We start from the raw sequence: 27,052 nt of genomic DNA on the forward strand, positions 1-27,052 counted from the left end.
TGTTGTGACTCTCTGCTCTTTCTTGCCCTGCATTCTGCCTTATATATTCTCCAGTTCTTCCTTGCTGCTCTCTTTTCCCTCTCTGAGAGATCTCCTACTCTCAGTCTTTTTGCACTGAATGTCTTTTAAAAAGGTCTGCTTTTTCTTTTGAAGGTACTCTGCTCTTCTAACTGGGTCTGCATCTCTGCGCTGTCTATAAAGACGCTGCTTTTCAGCAGCAGTTAATCTTGCCATACCTGACATGAGAGATACAATTATATGATTATGAATGTCCTATGAGTTTTATAAAAAATACAACATTTCTGTATATTGTCTGTGGAGTTACTATAGAGTCTGTGGTGTTACCAGCAAAGACAGTAACACCACAGACAAATTACCCTAAATCCAGACTTTTCTAAAATGGAGGCTGCCATCACGATGATTTAAAGATCAGGGGACATTTTGGAAATATTAATAAGTATGTATTTATCAAATTTTTGATTAAAATATGTCAGATCTGCAAGTTATCAACATAACACCACAGACACTAATAAAGTGCGACACATGAAATTGTCAGAAATTTAGCTAACTTTAAGAAAATTAATAAGAAAGAATGTACTCACCATGCAGCCCTCAGATAAACCAGCACCTGCAATGACCTTTCCACACAGGAAGTAGTCCAAATAGATTTCCCCCTTTTCTTAAAGGGGCGACATCCATTGTTGTAACACCACAGACATGAATTTGGGGGACACAACTTTTGTCTTAGATATAACAAAATATGTATTTTTTAAAACAATTTAATAAAAGTGTACATGTTAAATAAAATCTATATTCACAATATAACCACTTTATTTGTGTTAAAAATGTTATACTGTTGCAATTACATTCCATGATATCTCTCTGAGGTATGGCGGGAACATGCATATTTTGTTATAAATGCAATCTCTCAAACTCAATTAAATATGTATTTTAAAACAAAAATGTAACTATTAACACTGCACAAATTACCCTACAGAATACAAACATGTAAACATTTTATGTTTTATTGGTATTTAAAGTCTATTTCAACTGTTGTAAAGTAGAGGGACACCACTTGCCACCACAAATGAAGAATGACCCAGTTATAAAATAAGAAACAGTGGACTTAAAAACAGGATATAAGAAATTCACTTAAGCCTACACTGAAGTCTCTTCACACTGCAGCACAGGAGGTGGCGGTATGAAGCTAGAAAGTCGGTTTGCGACCCGCCATAAAACCCAAAGAAGAAGAAGGAAAACGCCTAGCGTGTTGCTATTTTCAACTCCAATGGACAGAAGCGGTAAGTTGTGTTCGCGTTGTCCCACTAGGCTTTCCGTACTTCCGGCCACGGCCACGGTCACGTGGTGCAAACAAATCGTTTTGCCGCGAAAAGTTGCTCTTGTGCGCTTGCTGTACGTGTACTAATCCGAGGAGGCTTTTTTAGCAAGAAAATATAACAGCACAGTAGCTAACTTATTTATTTGCTTGTTCTTTACTAGATAAAATTGCTAAAGAGCTGCTTAATAATGTTTTGCGAAAAGGCAGTGGAACTTGTAAGAGAACTGCACCGGATGAGTGATGGCCAGTTGCCTGCTTTTAATGTATGTATCTCAGTGTCAGGTCATAGAAGAACTCACTTTTATTATTTACCCTTTAGCTTCCCAACATCACCACTGTCTTAGCTGGCAGGACTGATCACATGTTAACTGTTAACTCAATACTGACTAATCAGCTACTAATACAGCTACAGCTAGCTTATGCAGTCTGTTTTACTTTATTTTATCTTTTAAGTTTTGCCTTAGCATATTACATTTCAACATCTAATTTCAAACATTGTGCAGCTCTAGTTTAACACTCAGCATCCTGGAATGTGACTAGTGTTGCCATCTCTTTTCAGGGGAAAGTAGCTACTGCACGTTCAAAAAGGTCACCTGGTGACGTCATAGACTAATTTACATATTAATTAATTGTCATGATCACTGGAAAGCATGTTACATGAGGAAGGAGAATTTTTAGAGTAGACTAGTACAGAATAGAGTTTTATTTGAAAGAAAATAATAGATTATAACTTATGTATAGAAAGAAGCCTTTGGTTATGGCACCAAAAACTATTTAGGTATTTACAAAATTGAGTCAAACCTTTTTTCTTCCACTATATTTACAAAATACTATAAGCAGCAGCAGCAGCAGTAGTAAGGCTCCGCACTGGCGCAACAGAAAAGAGTTCACCGTGTTGTCAAATCCTGATGATTTCACAGCCATCCTTGGCCAGGAGTCCAAGAGAGTAAAATTGGCCACGTTCTCAGGAATGGAGGAGTAGCATACTCCTTCTCCCCTATCAATCACAGTGACACTAGTCAATTATGAGTGTCTGTAAACTCAAACATTTGTGGGACAAACCAGGTTAATCACTGACTGGTCATTGGGAACAATGATGATCAGTTATTGGTTGTAGGGGAAAAATGATGATCAGTTATTGGTTGTTGGGAACATAGGTTCTTACAAGTGCAACTCAGTCAGGCTTTACACTCTGGTGGCAAGTTGAGCAAACCTGCACTCTTAACTCATGTAACCAGCTCTGATATGCAGCTTGTCTCAGTGCGCAGTTAATCAACTCAAGGGTTGTGTCTCAACAGGAGGATGGCATTCGACAAGTGCTTGAAGAAATGAAAGCTTTATATGAGCAAAACCAAAGTGATGTGTAAGATTTTACACATATTCTCATATTATAGCACCTATACTTATCTCTCCAACATTATCTAGGGTAGCACCACAGTCTTGCGTCTGAAATTGCTTCTGTTTTGAATTTTTTATTTTTTTTGAAAGGAATGAAGCCAAGACTGAGGGCAAAACTGAACTAATACCAACCGTCAAGTTTCGTCACTGCTGCTTGTTGAGGAACCAGCGCTGTATTGCAGCCTACCTGTAAGTCATTTACCTTAACATCCTGTATCTCCATGATTCATGATTTCCTCTTACTCATATCTCCTGTTTCTGCAGTTATGACCGGCTCCTGCGAATCCGTGCTCTCAGATGGGAATATGGAAGTGTGTTGCCCACAACAATTCGGTTCCACATGTGTGCAGAGGAGGTGTGATTGATTTTTAATACTAGTAATAACAGGGGTGTATCCCAATAATTTAATCAGTGCCTCCTCAACTCATTGATCCTACATCCTTTAACTCACAAGTTCCCAACCCTGGTCCTGGAGTACCCCCTGCCCCACACAAATGAATGTTTTCTCTGCTCCCAACACACCTGATCCAATTAATCAGCTAATTAACATAAAGAGCAAGGAAAACACTAAAACATGCTGGACAGGGAATACTCCAGGACCTGTGTGTTAACTCATTAACTGAAAATTGATCTAAGGATGTATCATTTCTTCAAATGTGACCAGAGGACTCAAGAAAGAGGAGAGAGGAGGCTTCCTGAGTGATGATACGCAGATGCTTCCTACATAGAAGTGTAACGCTACAGTATACAGTGTTTGCCTTATTGTCTGAAGATTGTGAGTTTGAATCCCAATGATGCCATAGCCTTCATTGCTGTCTGGGTGGGAGGGATGGCATCTCTCCCTCCTGTCAATCACAGCAACACTAACCTATGGCGTGTGTCTGTGAGCTCAGGTATGCAGAAGAGGGTAGATAGTGTTTTCGTCAGAGTGCATTACACTGTCCTATGACAATGCATAAGCAGCAGTTTGAAAACATGCAGTTGGCTGGCTTCATGTGTCTCAGAGGAAGCGTGTTCATCCTCGCTGGTTGGTAGCTGTTGTATAATAGGAGAGTGATGGCTGGTGGTTGGGAACTGGCCAAGACCAAATTAGGAAGAAATGGGGGGAAATACCAAAAAAAAAAGAAGAAGAAGAATATACTAAAGAGTCCTATACTGGAAAAAAAAATACTTAATTATACTAAAATGAATACTAAATTTATAATATTAAATAAAAACAAGGGTTATAAATGAAAAATCTTGGCTCTCAGATTTGCTTGTATAATAAATATACAATAAATAATAAATAATAAAATATGCTCAGGTGAGTTGAGTGGTGTAAAGGCTAGAACATCAACTTAAAATCAACACTGATTTAGACATAGGATGTACAATAATCTTCTGAATGAGATTAAGTTAGTAATCCCACTGTGTATGTTCAGGTCCATTATGACCAGTGACAGGCAATACAGTTGTGCAACAAGTCATCAATAAATGACATCATTTTAAAGTGACACTTTAGTGAGCAGGGATGTCTCATCTGGCAAATATGTTTACTGGTGATTCCTTATCATCACCCCATCGTTGCATTTCTTCCTCACATCCTGAGAGGGAGGAGTAAAAATATAAGGTAGAGATACAAGGAAAAGAGACAGGGAGGCACAATTAAAGCAATGAGGAGCACCCCGGGGTTGTTCCTAACTTTCCTGTTTTGAATTACTTTTTCAATCATCTGTTTAGTTGGAGTGGTTTAATCAGTATAAGAAGTCACTGGCCACATATATGAGGTCACTTGGAGGTGAGGAGGGTTTGGACATAACACAAGACATGAAACCCCCGAAGAGCCTGTATATTGAGGTGAGTTGTGAGCCGTGGCTGCAATAAATCGTCCTCTAATGTAAATGTTTCAGATCTTGTCTTAAGAATTAATTACTGCACACTGCTAGTGTTGTTCCTCCTTTCTCTTCTTCACTGTCTCCTTTCAGGTGCGATGCCTGAAAGATCATGGGGAGTTTGAAATCGATGATGGAACAGTTATTCTCTTGAAGAAGAATAGCCAGGTATAAAGACTGATATTACTACATGTTAGTTCATATATCTTTAAAGTCAGATTACGTGTTGCCCATTGCATTTACACAGAGCTCTTTTGTCTTCTCAGCATTTTCTGCCCCGATGGAAGTGTGAGCAGCTGATTCGGCAGGGAGTACTGGAACACGTCATTTCTTAACATGTGACGTCCTCTCGAGCTGGTTTTGATAGTTACTCAGTAAAAATTACCGTGTGTGTCAGTTAATTGTATGTATATCTGTAGTTCAAAGAATTTCTCAAATCAGTGTGCAGGTGTTTTGATGTAAAATTTACTGTCAAAATGTACACAGTGATTCATGTGTATGATATCTCGATCACACTGCTGCCATGTCTTAAGCAGGTCCATTTTTCTTTTTTAAATAAATGCAGTGAAGGTCATACAATTACATTTTAGAAGAATTAATAAAATTACAGCTGTCAACACAATTTATGAACATCACAGTGGATTGTACAGTAGTGCATCATGATTGTGCCAGTTTGAAGACAGCCTGTGTATCAAAATTGTACATGTGAAGAATACTGTGCTTTGAGTTGATACTTCTAAATAGTCAAACACCTTTCAAACATTTTTCTGTATTTATAATGAATATTTACCATATACAGTCCATAAATGTTTAAATTACCAACGAATAAACAAAAGGAATTTCCCATTTGCAAGATGCCATTATATTTGGCCCTTTACATTTCAAACTTCCGCTTAATATTTTACTCAGACATGATTGTCTCAGAAGAGACATAATAAAATTGCTGTGGCCTTTAACAAAATTGTCATATTACAAACAAACTGGTATAACACCATTTTTAGCAAAATATCCTGTCAATATTATGCTTGTGGTGTTAGTTTTAAGTCCGGTGCTTGAATCACCAATGATTGTGCTTTAAAGTGTCACACTGAGGGGTTTCACTGTCTTACTGTGAACATGTTTCCCTTTATAGACAATAGAGGAGTTTAAGTCTATAAAAAAAAAAAAAAACTTAGGTAGTTCACATTTCATTACTGTTAAAGGACATTTGTGGCTGACGCATTCTAGGCAGAAAGAGAGGCAGGAGCAATTTTACGCAGGAGTTTGTTGAGAGCGGACACCTTCTCCTCCAAAAGGAATGACTTCTTCTCTGCACTTTTCTGCCGCTGCTCAGTTATCTGCAGAGCCTTCATGAGCTCAGCATTCTCTACGTAGAGATCCTTTAGCAGCAAATCTGACTTAACATTCTTAGACAGCTAATAAGAAGAAATGTTGGACAGAGCGTCAGACAATTTCCCCACCATAGCCATGATGTAAGAATGACACACAGTATACATGGTGCTAACATTATGGACCCACCTGCTCCTTCAGCTGGTTAACCTTCTCCTGCAGCATCAGTCGTACCGCCTTTAGCTTGGCTTCCACGTCATCCATCCGCTCCTGCATGTTCTCCATCACTTTCTCATACTGCTCCTGTTTATATACAAAAGTCTGAAGTGATAATTGCTAATGTTTATAGTTTTCCGATCGATTATCACATCTCAGAGCTCAAGAATCATCTTTTGTAGGTGGAACCTGTGAGAACATCTTGCCAATAATTTATTTACTTGGGAAAAGAATAGTAAATTTATAGTACATTAATAGTATATATAGTACATTAACCGTGTTACTAAACATATGCAGTTTCATTTTTATTCTATACTATATTCATGTTACTTATTCATTTAACTTCAGAGTACATACTCACACAATGTTCTGCTGAGTTGCACCACCATAATCATCCCAAATGTCTGAACGTTACTAGCCAGTTTAAAAAGCAATATAATGAAAATAAAATGACATTTTGTAATTCCATCATAGCAATATAAAAATAAATCTGACTTAGAAGGGTACAGTCATAATAACTAGAGATATAAGTTACAATATTTATCCACAGTAAATAAGCTTAATTTTGTTTTAATAGTCTGTTTAGTAAGTAAATGAACCAAGATGTACAGCCATCCAAAAGTGCTAGTACTGGAGCTGTGTACTTAATGAGTTAAGATTACAAATGCGAAGTAAAGAAGCTAGTTTACTACTTCTGGTTATTTATGGCCACTATGTCTGAAAGAAAAGACACTTAATCACTTAATTTTTTAATTCACAGCAAATATATCTGACTGCAAAAAGGAACTTCAGTGCCTTAAGACATTTGAAGAAACACATATCCACCACAAAGGTTCTGGTGTATGGGTGGGTGAGGTGTATGTGTGTGTGAATGTGTATTAGATGTACCTGTTGAAGGTTCACTTGAGTCCTGGCCTGCTGGGCCTGAGAGTGGAGCTGCACCTCCAGCTGCTGTGTTTTACTCTGCTCCTCAGCCAGTTTAGTTTGTAGGTTAGAAAGCCACTCCTGGGTATTGAGGCCAATCTGTTCCTGTAACTGCTGCACCTCACGAACATGCTGTGCCTGGCTCAGCGATAGAGCAGTGTTTGCCCTCAAAGCCTATGAAAGAAAAAAGAAAAAAGAAAAGATTCAAACTTTTTTTTTTTTTTTTTTTTTTTTAAATTTCAAGAGTGTTTTATTTAAGGCCTGTCCCATCAAAGTTTTATTATTAATCAGTCTTGCATCAACCTTACCAATCTTGCATCATTATATACACACAATATATTATATTAAAATGCTAATTTATATGGTGCAGGTATAAAGAGTATATTGATCAGTGATGGCCAGTGTCAGGTTTTACTGTAAAAAAAAAAAAAAAAAAACTCTTTTTTTGGGGGGCTGATTAAACACTAGAGATTTGTTGACACTTATGGGGATGACAGAAGATAACAGGGATAATTAGTCAATGATGATATGAAGGAAAAAAGCAAAGAAAAAAAAAGTGATTAGTGGAATGGTAAGGTTGTAAGATTATATATTAATTTTTTTAACTCTTTCAATCAACATTATCTACATTATCTATTTTTGTCCTTTTAAATGATGCATCATAGAAACTCTTCTTGTCTGACCTGTTTGTTGAAAAATATGGACTTACCAATAAGTTTTGCAATTCATCAAGGACTTCCTTACCTGCTCTTCTGCCTTCTGCTTGGTGGTCTCCAGTTCTGCCTGTTTGTTTCTTAAGGTGAGGCTTTCATGCTTTAACCTCTGAAGTTCTAACTCCTGAGCATGCAGCTTAGACTCAGAATCTTTCAACTACAAAGAAATGAAACACACCCATATTACATGGCCTTCATGGTACGTACATTCAGTTAAAACCAGCATCTCATGTTGCCTTTATTTAAGAATTAGCCTCAATTACCCAAAAAAGAATCTGGCAGCTTCCTGAACATATCGTGCCTTTATATTTCAGTTTTGAAAATATCCCAAAATATATAGACCATTATCTTGAGACAATTTGTGTGAGCTCAGCTACATTCACATCTCAGGTGAAGTTGACCAACCTTGTCAAGAAGCTCTTGACACTGTGCTTGCACACTCCTCAGTTTTTCCTCTAGAGCACTAGCTGCTGTCTCTTCCTGCATCCTGTGAACGAGCTGCATGTGTTCCTTCTCCTTAACAAATTCATGCATCCTGGTTTCAAGCTCCAGAACCTGTGAAACAAAAGCAGGAGAATTTCATGAAAAGCACAGGAATGGTTCTTGTTGCAGATAACACAACACCAAACAAGCTATAATTTTAAGCACTGTTCCCCCCACATTCCCCACCTTGTTTTGAGATTCCTTCAACAGCATGTGTTGTGTGGACATCTCCTTCATGTGAACCTCCTTTTCCTTGCACATTGAATAAATCTGAGAATGAAGCTGTGCTGACTGGTCTTCAAGAGTGTTAATACACTCCTGAAGTTTTTCAAGCTGGTACAGGAAGATGGTTTGTTTTAGTACAAAAATCATGGATGACAATTTTGAAAGCAAAAACTATTTATTGATGAGGCTTCCCACCTTTTTGTTTTGTTCTTCTGCTTCTTTCATCAAGCTCTCCTTGTCCTGCTGAAGCGATTGGTTTTTCAGGGTTAAGCTCGTCAGGACAGACTCAACTTCTGTTAAGTGGTGAAGCTATCAAGCAAAATGTATAAAGGGCAAATGTTACAATTATAGCTGACATTTGTTTGTGCTTGTTTATCTGCAGAAATCGTTTGAATTAAGACTTCTTCCATACAGTAACAAAAAACAGGAAAATAAAATACAAAATATAATTCACGTTTAGTCCAGTTAATGAAAAATACCTTGTCTCTGGCTTCGTTTAGCTCTCTCACTAGGAGGTTCTTTTCATCCTGCCTGCTAGCTTGTAGCTGTAGCTTCTCTTTCTCTAGACTTCCATTTGTCTCTTGGAGCTGTTTAATGAAGGTTGTCATCTCTTCTTGTTCTTGACACACCTGGGAAAGCCTTTCAGTCAACATCTGCACTGTGCCTTGGTCAGACTGGAGTCGAGAATTTAACTCAGCGTTCTCGTTGCTAAGCTGCAAGTTTCGAGCACTTAACTCCAACGCCTCTTCTCGAACCTTAGAGTTCTGTTTTTAAAAGGGAGCACAGCTGAATGATGACCAGGGATTTCACAGAAATAATGTGTGTTTATCTAAGAAACTTAATTAAGGAAAAGGTCTTGCCTCTTTGTGTAACCTCTCCTCTTCTTCCTGAATTTTTATATGCTCTCTTTCCATCTCCTCGAGTTTCCTCCTGGAATGACAGTTCAATATTAAAAACACAATAAGGTCCATATCTTCATGTAGCTGCAACAATTTAACCATCTGATGCAAAACGTGATAAGAACATTATCCAAAAGGCAATTTCCATTCAAATGAAAGCGTAGACATCCACAAAAACGTACACAAGGGCTGAAAGTGGAATGCACAGTGAGAAAGGAAACAGTGAAGGAAATTTGGATATTTATGCTCCATATTTATTTAAATACCTGTGCTAAATAGAATGGAGAAGCAGGTAATTTAATCATCTGCTTTGTACCTATGCTCCAGTTCTCCTTAAAATGGGTCTATTATGTTTCCATAATGTATTTATTACACGTGTTACACTACAGTAGATTAGGCTGAAAAAACACCATTTAACAGAAGTTAAAACCAAGTGATTGGGAAGGAAGATGAAAATATGTAACATTGTAAATAAAGGGTTAGTTACATTATATACGTCTTGTCAAAATAGTCATGTTAGACTATCATCTAATAAATATAAAAAAAGAGTGTACCTCTTTTTGCTGACCTCCTCCTCCAACCTCATAACATCCTGATGTAAAACAGCCAACCTGTCCTTCAGTGCACTGTTTTCAGAATTAACCTCATCAAGTTTGGCCCTAGAAGTATGAAGGAAATGTTTCACAGGCATTTATTATTAAATCCTGTTTTGGTTTTAAACTATGGCTATGACTATACCATAAAATAAAGCTCACTAATCTAACAAATACAAAAAAAATAAATAAATAAATTGAGAAAGAACAATCAGAAAAGATTAGTTGTGAGAGGATGCAACACTGCACAATTTGCCACTTAAATGTGTTATCATTCACATAAAATTAAAACATGCAGCAATTCAACAATAATGCAGCAGTTAGTATGCAAGTGAAGTGAGGACTCTTGTTATAGATTTATGAAAGATTAATGCAAATGTGATGGGTTAAATGGAATTTCATTCCATGACACAATCCAGGGTGAGAAGAGCTCTTGCAACTACATCACTGGATCCTTCGCATCCATGTTGTAGAAGCAAAACAAAAATCAACACAGCATGGATTAATCTGTTTTCTGTCTCACGGTCATCTACCGGGCCGAATGTGACAAACCTGTGTGGACTTGATGGGTCCATCACCGTTTCCAGAGCAATGACCAGTCTCTCCATCTCTAGTAACTGCCCCTTCATTTGGCCCTTCTCCCTCTCAAATGCTTCCTCCACCTGCTGAACCTCTGCCTGGGAGATCATCAAAGACTGCTGCAGCTGATTAGTGGAGTTGTCTGCCTCTTCTCTCAGGGAGCAAAGCTCCTTTTCCTTGTCCTCCAAACACTGGGTCAAAAGTTGCACCTCATCAGAGAGACGGTTGATGTTTTGAAACATCTCCATCTTCTGGTGTACCTCATTCCAGAGTAAGTCTATCTCTTTGGATTTAGCATCCAGCTGAGTCCTGAGTTCTAGTAATTGCTTGTCCTTGTGCTGTAAATCTACTCTCAGTTCCTTGAGCTCTTCTGTAAGCTTGGTTGATTCAGTTTCCATTTCCACAATCTGGGACGAGAGTTGGTCTGAGAGAGTTCTGTAACTGGAGTTCTCTTGCAGAAAGTGGCTCTTCTCTTCTCGTTCCAAGTTTAGTAGGGTTTGGAGCTGAGTAGCTGTGCCTTGTTCCTGGCTTAGAGCATTCTGTAGGTTTTGTACAATATCATTCAACTGATCCCAGTCCTCAGAGAGATTCTGAAACTTTGCCTGAAGGTCCTTCACGATATTGCCTTGACTCCTCAGTTCCTCCATAAGTCTGTCTCTGTCCATCTCCACAGATTTTAGCTCAGAAGCCTGTCTTGTCAAATCTTCATCTCTGCTTTTTAACGCCTCATGGGTTTTCTCCAAGTTTTCTCTAAGTTCATCAAGTTCCTTCTCTTGCTCCTCAAGCAATGTTTGTTGCTGGACAAGTGCAGATGACAGTTGACTGCAGTTTCCCTGCATTCTTTCCTTTTCTTTTTGCACCATCTCCAATTCAATTTTCATGCGGTCCCATTCCTCTCCAAACTGAAAAAGTTTATCAAGAAGCTCTTCTTCTCTCTTTTTGTCCTCCACAAGTCTCTGTTCAAGCTGAGACACCTTGCCAAGAAGTGCTTCCTCTTTGTTTTTCTCCACCTTTTGTTGAGAAATCTTCCTTTCACGTTCAAAATTAAGTTTGCGCTCTAGCTGAGACACCTTACCAAGAAGCTTTTGCTCTCTCTCCTTCTTAATGTCCATCTCCCTCTCTTTGGCATGCAATTCTGAGGTCAGACTCTGGATGAGGGCATCCTGGGCTTTCATGGACATTGTGTTGTCTTCCAGTTGAACACACATCTCCTCCAGCTTCTCCTCCAACTGCCTCTGCAGCATGAGCGATTCCTCCTCTGCTCTACATTGTAGCTCAGCCTGATCTTGCATCTTGCAAATACACTCCCTCAGCTGCCGAACCTCGTCCTGGTGCTTTTCCTCCAGTATCTTCCTTTCCTGAGCAGCACTGCTGCAGATCTGTGCCTGCTCCTCTCCTAAGCGCTCAGCACTGTGAAGGCGCTCCTTGCGCACCTCCTGCTCAAGCTCCTCCACTCTAGCCTCCCATGCACCCATTTCCCTGCAGTGTTGTTCGGTCTGTTCCTGCAGCCGAAATTGCTCACCATGTAGCTGAGCCTTGATTTGTGATAATTGTTGCTCCAGCTCCTCCCTGGCACAGAGGAAGGTGCTAACTTTTTATGTATGCATATCTGCCATGGTGGAACTTCCATGGATACCAGTAAGGAAATAGATATAAACTGAAATATTAATAAAATTTCTAACATGGGGAAAGCATGCATAATGTTGGTGAATTACATAAAAAGGGGAAGGAGTATCTGTTTTTTTTTAATAAAAAAATTCTGAAATACAAAACTACTTGAATATCAGCTCAATAATTGAAACTGTCTATTAAAACAGTGAAATAATGCAGATTTTTCTAAAATCTAGATAGCTAGCAAAAAAGCTAGCTAGCCTAATTTGTATAGCCAAATGAACTTGTCACCTCTGCTAGCTAAATCGAACAGTAGGCCAATTTTATGAGAAGAGATTTTCATTAAATGTGCAATTTGTGCATCATGGTTACTTTTTAGCTAAGAGGCTGTGCCTAAATACATTAAAAAGGCACATGTGCAACCTAATTAGTTATCCAGCTGGCTAGAAAATAGTTCATTCAGTTATCTTCAGTAACCACTTTATCCTGGTCAGGGTCGAGATGTATCCTGAGCCTATCCCAGGAACGCTGGGAGTGTGGGGGGAATATACCCTGGATGAGACAACTAGATAACAGAGTAGATTAAAATTGCTAATCAGAGCCTCATTTAAACTTAAATGTTGAGTGATGGACTGAGGAAATGACTATTTACTCACTTTTTTCCCCCAAAAGAGGTAAGAAGATGCTTTATTGTATCATCTCTTGTAATGTAGAAGTGTAATTTAGAAAATTTTAATTCAACTTCTATGTTTCTTTAGATTCACCTGCAGATTCTGAGACCACAAAACATCTGGGCACACCCACCTAACAAGGAGTATTTCCTGGTCCATTTTCAGCTTAAGCTCTGCCTCCAGTTGGTCCTTCTCTGAGGTGAGGCGATGCACAATGTTACCAATCTCACGGGCATAGTTCTGCTCCAGTTCTGCCTGCTCCCGTTGAACTCGTTGCTCCTGTTCAGGTCCCCATGCTATCACTTCACTCTTAATCTTTAGTTCTCCTTCCAATCTTTCCACCCTCTGACGTAGCTGCTCAAGCCGCTCCTCTGCCAGAGCCTTCTGCTCTTCTAGTTCACTAATTTCCATCTTGAAGCCCTGGGCAATCTCCTTACGCTCAACCTCCATGTTCTGCTTCATCAGCTCTATGGTGCGTTCATAGAAGTTTACCTGCAAAGCATAAAAAGAATAATAAAGTGTTGCCCTAGTAATAATTAAGAAGAATTAATAATTAATAGATTCCTCTCCATGCTTCATGTGCAGGCATGTATTCATTTTTATGAAGCAAAAAACATTAATGCATGAAAGTTGCCATTTTTGTATCTTTACTTTGGTCTCCAACTGGATCTTCAGATCTTGGATCTCTTGTTCGTATCTTTCCTTGAGTTGCTCCATTGCTAGCTCTGTCTCAATGCTCACAGTGGGGGCTAGACTTTGCAAAGCTGTCAACATATGAAAGCCAGTGTACTTAATTTTCCCACCTTCATTTGATAAAATTAATGTCATTTCCATAATAGCTTACCATTCTTGTTAATACATTTCTTAATTTTGGGAGAAGAGCCTCTTTTTATTTCAGGGTCATCTAGAAGGCAAATAGATAAGCAGTTTGTTTTGAATGACACATTTCTCAGTGGCTAGAATCTACTGCTGTTAAAAGTTAATTGGATTTCAAAAATCATTAAAGCACTTAAAAACTTTTTAAAAAGAATTTACCAGAATCAGACTCGGTGGTTAGTGCTCTGCGGCCAGACCAGGTGAGAGTGGAAAGTCTGTCCCTTGATTGTCTGGTTTTCCTTCCTGAACCTTGATTTTTCAGAACTTCCAGCTCAGAGCTCAACTCGTCATTCCTGTCCTGCAACTCCTGTTGCACACATACTGTATCATTCAGTGGCATAGAAATACCAGAATATAGAGTGAAACCAACTAAAGCTAGGAACTGAACAAAAATACATTTTATTTTAACATTACAGCAGCATCAGACAAGTTAAAATGGACACATGAAAGCACTGCATTTCCTTAAGCAAGTGCTCACAATTATATTTAATGTTACTTAAACACAGCTATCTTACAGCTATTACAGTTTAAAGTTTTATCTAGGGTGTATAAAACTTTAATGGAATCATTTACTATGAAAAAAACAACAATGTCCATTCAAGTCCAAGCCATTTAAACCTGCATTTTCTCCACTGGCAACATGATGATTCAAATTGCCAAATAAGATGCCACTAATTAAGTATGCATCAAAATTACATTAGCATCAATTACAACATTAGTATACAAAAGCCACACAAAGACAGGCTCACCCTGCACTGCAGTTCATACTCCTTTATAATCCCTGAGAGATGCTCCTCTCGACTTAACAGTCCTGCACTGTTTGGATCTAAACCACCATACTGTCAATCATAGCAAGCACAACTGTATTACCAGTCACAAACACTCATTGTTCACAGCAGAAAAATTAATTCTGAACAAGGTCAAACATTTGAGGGAAACAAGAGACAAAACTGCTGACCTTGTCCTGCAGCACATGGTCTAGATCCTTCTTTAGTTTAGAGACGGTGCTTTCTGCTTCAGACAGCTTCCCTTTCAGAGCACAGATCTCCTCCTCTAGACGACTGTTCTCCTATAAAGTCAGATTGCCAAATACTTAACCTGACACCACAACACCCAGAAAGGTACACCACTCACCATGAGTGAACAGCTTCTAAATGAAGGAAGCCAGAACAGTATGCATAGAGAGAGAGAGAGCGAGAGAGAGGGCTATACGGCAACACCTAGAGAAATACCGAAAGATTATTTAGTTAAAAACAAAAAACAGGTCTGAAGCCAGTGATTTACAGATCGAATTTAGCTATAATCCTTGGTCACCTTAATGGCAGCAGCGGCTTCTTCCTGCAAATTGGCTTCTTGACCTTTGAGGAATTTTACTTCCTCCCTCAACTTGTCTCTCTCCTTCTCCATCTGCTGAAGCAGCACCTCGCTCTCTTGCTCTGTCTCACTTCTCAAGGCACTTAGCTTTTCCCGGAACTCCTGCTCCAGATCCCTAAACCAAGCAAAATACATGTCTTATATTAAGAAACTGATTTTAAAGCTAATTTTATATTTTACATGTGTAGAAGCATCTTACTTGATCTTAGACTCATTAAGTGACTCTATGGTGGCATGGCGGTCATCAATCTCTCTGACCAGCTGTAGGTTACGACGGTCGGCCAGTTCTAATTGGGCCTTGGCTTTGTCCCTCTCCTGACAAGCCTGATTTGCCAGCTCTCTAAATAATGGACAGATACAAGAAACATCCCATCAGGAGACCATGCAATCCTAAGGACAACAAAAGCTATAATAACAAGGAGACCTTAGTTTTCATCATCTTTATATTGTTCTAGGAGAAGGAAGTAGCAGACATTATTCTTCCGAATACAGGAAAACAATGTGCCATACAAGCAGCATATCAGCTCAGTGAAGATAAAACACCCCAGAAAATGTAATACACTATATGGCCAAAAGTATATGGAGACCTGACCAATCACACTTACTGTATATGTGCTTATTGAACGTCCCATTTCAGATTTGGTGCCTTCTTTTCTGTTATAACAACAGATAACCTGGAAAGGCTTTTCACTAGATTTTGGATTGTGACTGTGGGGATTTTCCGACAAGAGCATTAGTGAAGACACCGATGTCAGGTGAGGAGGTCTGGTGCACAGTCAGCTTTCTTATTCATCCCAATTGTGTTAAGTGGGCTTGAGGTCAGGGCTTTGTGCAGGCCACTAGAGTTCTTCCAAACTACCTTAACACACCATGTCTCCATGGAGCTCACTTTGTGCAGAGTGGCATCATCATGATGGAAAAGGTTTGGGCCCCTTAGTTCCAGTGAGGGAACGTTTAATGCAGCATGCAAAGACTTTCTATACAATTCTGGGCTTCCACCTTTGTGGCAACAGTTTGGGGAAGTCTCACATATGGGTGTGAGCATATGTGGAATTTAGCATACAGAGTATGTTTCATGAATTTTGTTGAAAGTTGATATAACATAGATGTGAGTATCAGAAACCTACTGAAGGAACTGGATCTCATCCTTGTAGGAGATGAGGGCAGCCTGGTGGATGCCATTGCCGCTGACCAGCAGCTCATTGTCCAGGGCAAGTGTGAGATCAGCCAGGCTCAGCTGCTCTTCCAAAGAGAAATCCAAAGTCTGCATGGGGGTTTAAAAAAGTAATACACTGGAATTACTCTCATAATGCATAAAAAAAGGTTCTAAATTTTATATGAGAACATTGACCACATTGCAAATCTTGAAGTTATTAATAAAAGTTGTAACCAAAAAGTAGACATTTGACTTTTAAAACCAAATATTTACTATGAAAATAAAACATCCAAAATAACTCCTATCATCATGGAACATACACTCTATCACTTACATTTGTGCAACATTTTAGGAACTACAGTGTTTATCAATAAACTCATACTAGCATACATCAACCATCAGACAGATCTAATTCCAATTGTAGGAAAAATAAAAACACATTTAGATCAACTGATATCCTTATCCAGAGTGAAAACATACCCTCCTGCTAGTACAAAAACTTTTAGTAGTCTAGGGATCTAGTACAAGGAGTTGCTTTTTTTTTTAAACTCAAAAACACATACAAAGAAATATATCCAGACAAATCCAGTTCTGACCTGAAGGATATCTCTGCTGTTACGAATTCCTTCCTCATTCCAAAAGGTGATGACGTTCTCGGGACTGGTGCAGCCTGAGCCATCATCCAGCCGAGTGAGCAGTCTCTGACCCACTGTAGCGGAGAGCACCGAGGGTGAGGTGGAGCGCAGAACTCGCTCCTCAAAGTCCTGAGAGATCACAGGTAATGACATTATACACAGCACAGTTTCACTTCTCCCCAAGAAAGCAGAGTAAAAAAAAAAAAAACAACGCTTAAAAAGAAACACAAAACAGTTTAGTGTCTAATCAGTCCCATGCCTCCAAAGAACACTGGACAATTGTCAAGTGTGAGACATGGAGTTTCAAATACGAATAACATTGTTTCACATAATAATCTAAAACATGCTGGTGTTGTAAGCTGTAAGCTCTTTAAAATGGCTTGGCCTACTTTTTGAACAAATCAAAACATTCACATTACATCCACACCAAGAGTGAATTGCACTTTTTTGTAGAATTTTCTCTACATCCATTACCCATTTCATAATTCAGTACTTATTTGGATTATTATACAAGCTCTGCTTTTAGAAAGATCTGAGAATAAAAAGCATTTTCTGATGATGGCCTTTGATAATATGTCAGGATTAACAAAATCACCTCAGGAAAGTCCAGAGTGCTGTCACTAAAGGCTTCAAAATTGTCTTGAAGGCCCCATGTTTTTAAATGCAGTCCAGATAAGATCCCTGAAGTGCAATACATTGTGCTCATGCTCCACATGACTGTGGTTATAGAAATCCATTCTTTGCTATGTTCAGATGGCTGCAATCCAGAGAAAGCTCCACCTCCCCAGTTAACTTAATTACTTCCAGCATCTGCTGGCCTCAGTTATTTGGCCTGGTATTGGAGCTGTTCAAACAGTCCTATTTGGCACAGGTAAGTATTTAGCTGCCTATATTTCTGCCTGTCTGAAAATAGATCCAACGTACTGAAACCATATTAATAAGACACATTTGTGGTGCTTGAATCTCAGATTAGTAACTTTAAAAGAGCATGCATAAGTCATTGAAAATGCCCTGGCCACTGTCAGCAATTCTAACTATGCAGTCTAAATATCATTATCTGGAAGCAATGTTTACTTAACTAACTCCTAAAGCAAATAGTTAATTGGAGTAAGCATGCCTAATTAGTGCATAAAAATCTATGTAGGCCATTGTATAAAACTGCATTACTACACAGGCTTTTGAAGGTTGGCTGTAAGTGTACTGACCTGTGAAAAAGAGCACTGGGCAATGAGGCGGGCAGGGGTGGATGCAGCTTTGGGTTCAGGCAAATCTCCATGTATAAACAAACCACTCTGGAACTCAGTAAGGCTCACTCTCCCATCCTGGTCTTTATCCAGTTTCCTGAAGAGACTGTCTAACTCCTGTGTACAGACATAAGGGTTAAACTCAGATAAAAAAAATGTAAAATTAAAAACAACATTTACTTCTTATATACTGACCATTATGTTCTTAAGACAGGTGTCATTCTTTATATCTGCTTTATTTTTACAGCAACATTGTGAATGGCTGCACATTATAAGACAAGTAACATTTTAAGCAAAACCTTTTGCTTTTTTTAAATAATATTTTTAGACATTGCCAGTTTCCACCCACTAGCTAGCTTTTCCTTAACGCATGACCACTACTAATCATAATAGGGTGGGTAAACACACTTGGGGGAATGCACTAACTGCCATATTCTGTATACACAAGCATTTGCTCATGCCATTCTACTTATCCATAGAGAAGGGCTATGCACTTCTGGACTCTTTGCCACAGATGCTTTTGGCACTGTAAGGAATTGTTCTTGTAAACTCAGGACAATTTGGCAAACACTCTACTGCCTGCACTGGGAGCTGGAGCAAGGCCTTTTATGAAGAAGTTACAGGAATATGTAACAGCCTCATAGATTGTGTGTGACGTGGGCGACATTAGCTGAAGTCTCCACTTGAGGTATTTCTACTAAGAAGGTAGGTTCTGCTTCTCCACAAAAGTGAATCTCTTCTAAATCAAGATGTGGCCTTGCTGGGATTTTCCCCAAAACATAGTGGAAGGAGTGCACACAAATACTTTCTACTGTGATGAAACAAAATCCCTTTTTGACCCTGACAGATTATACATCCTGGAAATCAGCAGGGTGCATGTAGACAAAAACATTTTTTTTCCTTTTACTATCACCAGTGGCTGTGTCATCCACCACATTTTAGGTTGCTCTGGTTTTGTACTTTCATATGACTGTACCTCAGATTGTAGATCCTTGAGGCCGATGTGGTCGCATACTAGCAACAGCTCCTGCTTGTTCAGCGAGCCTCCAGCGCCAACCCCCAGCTCCTTCCAAACCGCTCTCACCTGCCCATCTGTTAGTTCCTGGCATAGACCAGTGAAGTGCTTCCGACTTCCTGAGCTGTCTGGCTTCCAGAGCTTTAACTGGCCTGAAATGTTTTAGAAATATGAAATATTTCAAACAAAGAAAGTAAATGTTCAATATCTTGAATAATAAATATTCAAGATTCTGCACTAATTCTAGGTTCCCATTTAAATGCAAGCAAATTTGTGATATTGACCATGTTAACTGCTTTGTACAGAAAGTCAGATTTTCCTCATGCCTAATCTCTTCTGTTGAAACATGTGTCCAGACAACAGGCAGATGGATTTGATCTATAATGGATCATTAGTTTTTGCACAAACTTGTGGATTCCATGCCAGCTTGAGTGCATATTGTCATTAAAGCAAAAAAAGGACAGACCAAATACTAAGAAACTCTGAAATTCATGTAAATATTTCAAAGATTTCAAACTTTTCACTCAAGTTGTTGTCAATAATATAATTTGTAACGGAAATTGTAGTATTAAATTAGAATCAAATGCAAAATAGAAGCATTTTCACTAGTGGTCTCAGACTCTTGGATTCCACTGTACACAGTGATTTAGATTTCAGTTTTTGGTTTACAGATAAAACAAGACAATATACTGAGACAGTTGTGCAAAACTACAGAGAATAACCACAAAAATTACCTTGTGCTTCAAAAAGAAGTGAGTGTTGAATGGCACTTTGTTGTTCCCTGCTTGTTTCCTTGTTGCTCCCTGTGTCTTCATCAGACTTCAAACTCTAAAAATATGTATGCAACAGTTCAGCAATCATTCTTTCATACTAAAGTTTATCAAAATCGTCACTGCTGTATTAAACATTTGTTGTTAGTGCCACTGAATCTATACGTGGCTCTTCTGAGTATACAGAGTTAAGAGGTGTTTCTATGATACAAAAATAGGAAAGATTGCAGCTGCATGGATTAATCCAGTCATGGCAGAGTGAAATATGGCCATGAGGAATTCCAAACATTACTTGTGCTACAGTGAGCAGGAATAACTCAGACAGCAGACTAGAGAGGTGTTTACACTTTATGTTACATACACTGTATGGCCAAAAGTTTGCAGAGACCTGACCATCACATTCATATTTGCTATTTGAATACCACGTTCCAGATTAAGTCTCCCTTTGCTGCTCTTCTGGGAAGGCTTTCCACTAGATTTTGGAGCGTGGCTGTGAGGATTTGCTCATTCAGCCACAAGAGCATTAATGAGGTCAGGCACTCATGTAGGATGAGGACGGCACTTCAATTCATCTCAGAAGTGTTCAGTGGGGTTGAGGTCAGGGCACTCAAGTTCTTCCACATCAACCTTGGCAAACCGTGTCTTCATGGAGCTCGCTTTGTGCACAAGGGCCTTGTCATACTGGAACAGTTGCAGTGAAGGAAATTGAAATACTACAGCACACAAAGACATTCTATACAATTGTGTGCTTCCAGCATTCTGGCAACAGTTATTGGAAGACCCGCATGTCTGTGTGATGATAAGGTGTGTACATACTTTTGGCCATATAGTGTATTATGTGCTGTCACCTTCCAGTGGTGCATTATAATTCACTTATCTGCGAAATATATTACCAACAGAATTATTACCTTGACAATCAAGGCAAACTGATATATATTACACACTATCCAGGAAAACTGATTTAAAGGTATACTACAGTCACTTTTTCAAAGTAAATATACTGTACATGCAGCCCCAGTTACAGACAATTCGGCACGTTCAGACTGTAAATAAGTAACACAATACAACTACGGTTTTTACACGTGCAACTTAATCACTGTGTCACTGCAGTACAGGGAGGAAACACTCATCAAGCACATCAGTCTAATCACTCTTGAAAACAGGGGTCACTGTTCAGCTCTCAGCAATGCGTCATAAAACATGTGCAAGCCACAATCAATTTTCATCAGCTTGAGCTATTGAACAGCATTACATAACTGTTCACAAACAGTTTTCCTGCAGAGAGCACAGGGTGTTTGTCTCTTCTGTCCCTCTCATATAGTATCTCTCCAACATGTCTTTTCACCCATTCCTAATGCAGTCTCTTTCTTCTCTCTCACATTCACTCTCTCTTAACTTTCGCTTTGTAGGAAATTCTCAAAGCTTGTCACTTTACAAACTAAAGCCTGTACATTGAAATAGTGCTTAAATGTTTAAACCATACTAAAAACAAGCAATACTTACTTACTTCCAGCATCTGCTGGCTTCAGTTATTTGGCCTGGTATTGGAGCTGTTTAAACTGTCCTGTCTGGCACAGGTAAGTATTTAGCTGCCAATGTTTTCTACCTGCCTGAATATAAATCCAACATTCTAAAACTGTATTAATACTAAAGTTTGTGCTTTAATCACAGATTAATATCTTTAAAGGAGCATGGAGAAGTCACGCATGTAGAGAATGGCCTGGCTACTATCGGTCTGTTTGCAGTATAAATATAATGAGCTGAAAACTATCAGTTTACCCTAACTTACCTGTTCAAAGTACCCTAAAATTAACAATAAAAGATGTTGTCTTGGACAGTAAAAAAAAAAGTAGGACAAAAGTATGGTACAAAATGTCTGTGTATACCTTTAACATAAAATTGTACTTATAGCAAATCATATTACATAAAAGACTGAAAATGTCTATGAAAAATATTTACCACTTCAGTTATCTACATAACAAGAGCAGCTTCACTGAACATTCCAAAAAGATATGAAATCTCTGATTACTGATCCCCTTCCTCCACAGAAACTCTCAGTAACTCACAGTCTTTACTCATTTTACTTCTTTCTGATTCCTGTTTAAGTTAAACTCAAATTTGGCCAAGTAGGTGTAAAGCTCTTTATATTATGGTTAAACAGACTTGTTAGCTATTTAAATGATCATACTGTTTGAGAAAATATGGCTTTGAATTCTCTTCTTCACCACATTGCAATGCTAACCTTTTCATATTACTCCAAATATAAAGTGGCTTAAAAACCATGTAGTCCCTCAGGCTGCTAAAAAATCAGTACCAGCTGGGTTACATAAAAGCCCTACATATTTAAAAAATGCAGAGACAGAGAAAGGGAGAAAATTTGGTATGCAAATATGTGTTTCTAAACTGAGAGACCAGCAGACACGATTACAGTGTATCACAGGCTAGTTACTCACTCAAGATGTGTGTCTTCACCCTGGTCTCCACCCAAACCAACCAAACAAGACTTCTAATCTAAACATTTAAAGCCAAATTACTATAACTAACAGATAATCATACAGCACTAAAATTACACTGGCTCAAATGAAGCCTGTTTTATAAACAACCGGCAACTGATGTTCCCTGCCAACACAAATTGCAATGTGATTGACTTGTAGAACAGCGTGTGTTCTGAGAGAGACACCTCTCACCATGTGAGACACTTTTTCCATAAGAGAAGTGGTTCCTAATGGCCACTGTTGGGTTAGGAATGTGTCTTAACACCCTGAACAATGCTGGTGTGAGTCTCCCTCCCCCTTCATACAATGACACAGATGGATCTCAAACCAAGAGGTTGTTACAGTTAGCTTTTGCTCTAGCAAACTCAAACACCTTTTGTATTTAGGGAACTGGTAATAAGATGGCTCGGAAATAAAATAGAAAGATAGCAGAGCCTGATCATAGGAGGAGTTCCACCACGCATTTTTTCTCTCTCCACAATGCAGACTGACAGTAAATAAAATATTTCCAGAAGGAAAAAGTGAGTAACACAGAGGCCCCATTTAACCAGTACTCCTGCACTGTAGACAGTGAGTGGGAAAGTGTATTGAACCATTCTTTGATCCTAAGCCAACAGTAACACTGAGGGCTGGTGAAGGTGGAGGTTGAAGAAAAGGCAGCCACTTGCACATTCCACATTACCACACTTCCTGAGTGGCGAGCAGCTGTGCTCACACTCCCGTAGTGCTGGAGTCAGTCAGTGATTCAGGTACACAGTGCTCTAAGTCTGCTATTGAACTACAAACACTTCTAAAAGCAACCTTGAGCATTATCCAACACAGACTCTGACATTTAGAAGTGTTAAAAAAATCTGTATGAATACAACACTCTGTCCCATTTAGAGACACACAGAGATATAAATATTTATGCAGTCTCTGATAAGGTAAGAATAGCATCCATGAAACCAGACTGAGAGAGTGAGAGTGAACCTTCCTACCTCTACACTCTCTAGTGAGGTAGAGCGTCTGAGCTTGGCCCTCCTCACACCTGTAGAGGGGGTCTCATCCTTCTCCGTCTCGTCCGTTAGCACTGAGGTGGTTTTATCAGGTCGTGACCTGCGTCCATAGCGTTTGGTCCCCTTCACAAACTTTGGGCTCACCTCCTCTGGGACTGCTCAGGATATTATTAATAAACAACATGCAGCATAAGACATACAAGCCAAGAGGACAAAGTTTTTATCATTTTTACTAGAAAAGCAGACACAAGAAGTTACATCTGTAATTTCAAATGACAGTAATATCTCAAGAAGGTCATCATTGCTTATAAAACATCAACTGTATCTGATAGAATGTGAACAACTTGGGGAGACACTCCAATCACTGGTTTAACAGTGATTCATACATTAATACATTTTTTTTTATCACAAGTTGCACTTGTCATTTGACACAATAAAAAGTTGTTTTTATTGGAAAATTCTTCAAAAAGAGCAATTACAGTAAATAAAATAAAATAAGTAACTGTTAACATAACAGTATTGCCATGATACAATCTTGCTAAGAAGATATTTTCTATTTCTAAATATTAACTGTTATAATTTTAACTGCATGAATCATTTTGTTCTTAATGACAACATGTAAACCAAGAACAAGTGTTTTTTGTGGAAGAAAAACATTTTTGCAAGAATTACAATGATATTTTTTACCGTGCAGGCCAACGCACAGATACTTTTACACTGCAATTAGGTTTAAAAAGATGTACCTGGCTCAAGGTAGCTGCTTTCCTCTTCAGATGTAGAAAAGTCTAATGATCTGGAGAGCACAGCTACAAATCCCTCCTTGAACTCTTCAAAATTCACCTGAAACCGTAAATAAGAGATCATTAATATAGACATTGAACATATTGTAATTGTAAAGGCTGGAACTATAATCAGGGTTATTACAGTAAACTAAAACTATAATAAAAGCCCCCCCACAAGCTTCATGCTTTACATAAAGTAATTTTTCTTTAACAACTTTATTTTTATAATGCAAAAGTGTTTTCAGAGTTGTTTTAAGACACTGCAGAGCAAAATGGAAAATAACATGGTAATGACATCTACATTATGTAAACCTATTATAACACTGGCAGGCACAGTCAGTTGCTTTCTTAAGACAGCAGTCATGCATCATCACCCTTGCATAATGCTGTGCTCCGAGCAGTATGTCCAGCAGTAGCGGGAGATGAGCATCCAAACGCAGCTTGTGGCACAGTGCAGTGAGCTCTTCTTTATCCAGGAAACCAGTACCCGTAGTGTCACAGCTGTCAAACTCCTCTTTCAGCTGAGTCACATAACGGTTCTGCTCATTCTCATCCATTCCACCACATACTGCACAACCCGCTTAACCTATGGAGCAAGACGTATAAAAACAGATTCTTGTTTAATTCAAAGCGTTTGTACCTAAACAGAGTGTATAGGACCACCAAGACATCAGCAGACATTTTCACCTGTCTGGCTACACAGATAGATAGATAGATAGATAGATAGACAGATGCTCAGGACTTTCAACAGTGGTTACATCAACACTATTGTGCAATAGAGTTTTTGGTTATCATAATGAGTTTAATGTATATCATATAGTTTTTTTACCGTATTATCTATTGTATAGTGTACAGTCTATTGTCTGTATTTACTATATTTATAGACTTTTGTGCTGTCTGTCGCTGTGTTACCTATCGTCTTGTCTGACATCTCATGTTGTCCCATGCTAATTGCAGGACCGTGATTCTGTCTGTACGTGATCAGAGGAATGACAATAAAAGCCTAACTGACTACTTGACTTGATTTCACTAGAAAGATAAACTGGAGATATCTTGTGACTAAAAGTTTTAAGATAAAACAATAAGTATCATAGGTTTTCAGGATGATAGTCTTTTGCAATCGCAAAGTTAATGTTGTTTCTCATTTAATTAATATAGTATATGTTAAGGCTAGTATGTCTGTACATAAATCCACACACACACACACACACACATACACATATATGAACATTTGTCTTACTACACTTGTGAAGATCTTCCACTGACATATTTAATAAGATGTCTAGACCTAAATCTAAACTTAACCTTAACCTCAGTAATCAAAAGGAAACCTTCTGGCTCTTGTAGTTTTTTTGTTTTGTTTTGTTTTGTTTTGTTTTTTAAACAGTTGCAGGTTTGTTAAAAAAAAAGCAGCTTTCCTCGTGGGGACCAGCCAAGTGTCCTCACAAGGTTCTGTCGCCATGAAGATATATAACAACATGCCCACACACACACACACACACACACACACACACACACCCCATGAGAGACAGAGATCAAGTGTGCACATATTTGCTTTAACACGTGTCTAAAGTATTATCAGTAAAACTTTAAAGTGTGTCTCCACACAGCTACGTATACGTGCATTTCCCATGATGTATTGCGCGAAGCCTGAACGCTTCACCATGGGAACGAGACTCGACCGTACTGAAAACAAAAGCCTGATCAGCTTTTCTGTTTTAATCAGTCAGTTTGAGGAGCAACCCTGGATTCCTCAGACGACTCGGAGCAGATGCGTGGGCGAGCTGTACTCGAAAATATGCACACGTTACTGAAACAGTGAAACATGAGTCCATCTTACCGCCTTTACTGTCCCGCGCCGTTACTTTAGAGAAAATCCTCTCTGCTTTATCCCATCGCATCACCGCCAGGCATAAACAACTAAAGTGACACACTCCCCATTTAATCCACAGAAAAGTGAACAGGACGGTGTCTGAGTGACCGGTACAGACACACACACACACACACACACACTGTAGTGAGGCTCTCTCGCCGTTAGTTAGTTAGTTAGTTAGTTATTGCTCATTCAGTGATGCTGTGTATGTAAAGCGCACAGAAAACACACAGGCTGCACAGCAGCCCCTACCGGCCAGGCGGGGGATCCTGTGGACTGTACTCACTGGCATACACTACATGCAGCTCTGAGCAATGCTTCTACATGCCTGAAAGTACAAGCAGTTTTATACACATGTACCGACACTCTGGCACTCCATCCATCCATCCATCCATTTTCTGTACCACTTATCCTACACAGGGTCACTGGGAGCCTGGAGCCTCTCCCCGGGACTCTGGGCACAAGCCGGGGGACACTCTGGATGGGGTGCCAACCCATCGCAGGGCACAATCACACACACTCGTACACCCATTCACACACTACAGACAATTTAGAGACGCCAATCACCCTACAACACATGTCTTTGGACTGGTGAAGGAAACCGGAGTACCTGGAGGAAACCCCCAGTTACTCGATGACACTCATACATCGTATTTAGATAAGCAAAGCAGATACAGTGAAATATCATTTGTGTTCTTTCATACATTCACAAGCATTGCTGACTATGACACCATGTCAGGCTGCTAATATTGCTCTATATCACTTGCACTACATTATTCTGGCCTCCTTTTATAGTGCACAATATGTAACATATGTCATGAATCTCATTCATCTATAAAACAAAAGTTTCCATGGGTGGTGGGAATGACAAATTATACTCTATTGCACAGTTTATCATGTTATTTTAATGGTGCTTTCTTACTGAAAACATGACATAAATGTTACAGTAGTTGAGTGTAAGGTAAGCCAGCGGTTTTATTAACTAG

The 27,052-nt window shown here is 39.0% G+C and overlaps 2 protein-coding genes across 5 annotated transcripts; one reads left to right on the forward strand and one right to left on the reverse strand.

Annotated features, from left to right (window-relative positions):
* Positions 1 to 1,215: 1,215 nt before the first annotated feature.
* On the forward strand, positions 1,216 to 5,245 carry gins1 (GINS complex subunit 1 (Psf1 homolog)). Of its 2 annotated transcripts, none has more exons than XM_026940146.3 (7): positions 1,216 to 1,301; positions 2,638 to 2,702; positions 2,828 to 2,926; positions 3,002 to 3,092; positions 4,457 to 4,573; positions 4,702 to 4,776; positions 4,875 to 5,245. In XM_026940146.3, the coding sequence occupies exons 2-7, from the start codon at positions 2,668 to 2,670 to the stop codon at positions 4,941 to 4,943; spliced, it is 486 nt and encodes a 161-aa protein (XP_026795947.1). In that variant the 5' UTR covers positions 1,216 to 1,301; positions 2,638 to 2,667; the 3' UTR covers positions 4,944 to 5,245. The 2 variants fall into 2 exon arrangements, with proteins under 2 accessions (XP_026795947.1, XP_026795940.1); XM_026940139.3 differs by lacking the exon at positions 1,216 to 1,301 and adding an exon at positions 1,334 to 1,602.
* On the reverse strand, positions 5,058 to 26,247 carry ninl (ninein-like). 3 transcript variants are annotated; one of them, XM_026940120.3, is made up of 28 exons: positions 26,034 to 26,247; positions 24,568 to 24,779; positions 24,155 to 24,251; positions 23,394 to 23,566; positions 19,886 to 19,979; positions 19,113 to 19,303; positions 18,098 to 18,253; positions 16,854 to 17,021; positions 16,229 to 16,365; positions 15,301 to 15,441; positions 15,042 to 15,216; positions 14,686 to 14,796; positions 14,477 to 14,566; positions 13,887 to 14,034; positions 13,696 to 13,755; positions 13,503 to 13,615; positions 12,985 to 13,343; positions 10,543 to 12,138; positions 9,952 to 10,056; positions 9,359 to 9,428; positions 8,978 to 9,262; positions 8,694 to 8,807; positions 8,460 to 8,606; positions 8,196 to 8,345; positions 7,822 to 7,947; positions 7,042 to 7,251; positions 6,127 to 6,240; positions 5,058 to 6,023 (listed from the first exon to the last, which is right to left on the reverse strand). In XM_026940120.3, exons 2-28 carry the CDS (start codon positions 24,748 to 24,750, stop codon positions 5,832 to 5,834), a joined length of 5,505 nt encoding a protein of 1,834 aa, XP_026795921.3. In that variant the 5' UTR covers positions 24,751 to 24,779; positions 26,034 to 26,247; the 3' UTR covers positions 5,058 to 5,831. The 3 variants fall into 3 exon arrangements, with proteins under 3 accessions (XP_026795921.3, XP_053088879.1, XP_053088878.1); XM_053232904.1 differs by lacking the exon at positions 10,543 to 12,138 and having other exon boundaries at positions 26,034 to 26,243; XM_053232903.1 differs by lacking the exons at positions 18,098 to 18,253; positions 19,113 to 19,303; positions 19,886 to 19,979; ... (2 more) ...; positions 24,568 to 24,779; positions 26,034 to 26,247 and adding an exon at positions 17,488 to 17,898.
* Between the last annotated feature and the right edge of the window lie 805 nt (positions 26,248 to 27,052).

This window comes from Pangasianodon hypophthalmus, chromosome 3, assembly GCF_027358585.1.
Source record: "Pangasianodon hypophthalmus isolate fPanHyp1 chromosome 3, fPanHyp1.pri, whole genome shotgun sequence".
NCBI classification, from domain to species: domain Eukaryota; kingdom Metazoa; phylum Chordata; class Actinopteri; order Siluriformes; family Pangasiidae; genus Pangasianodon; species Pangasianodon hypophthalmus.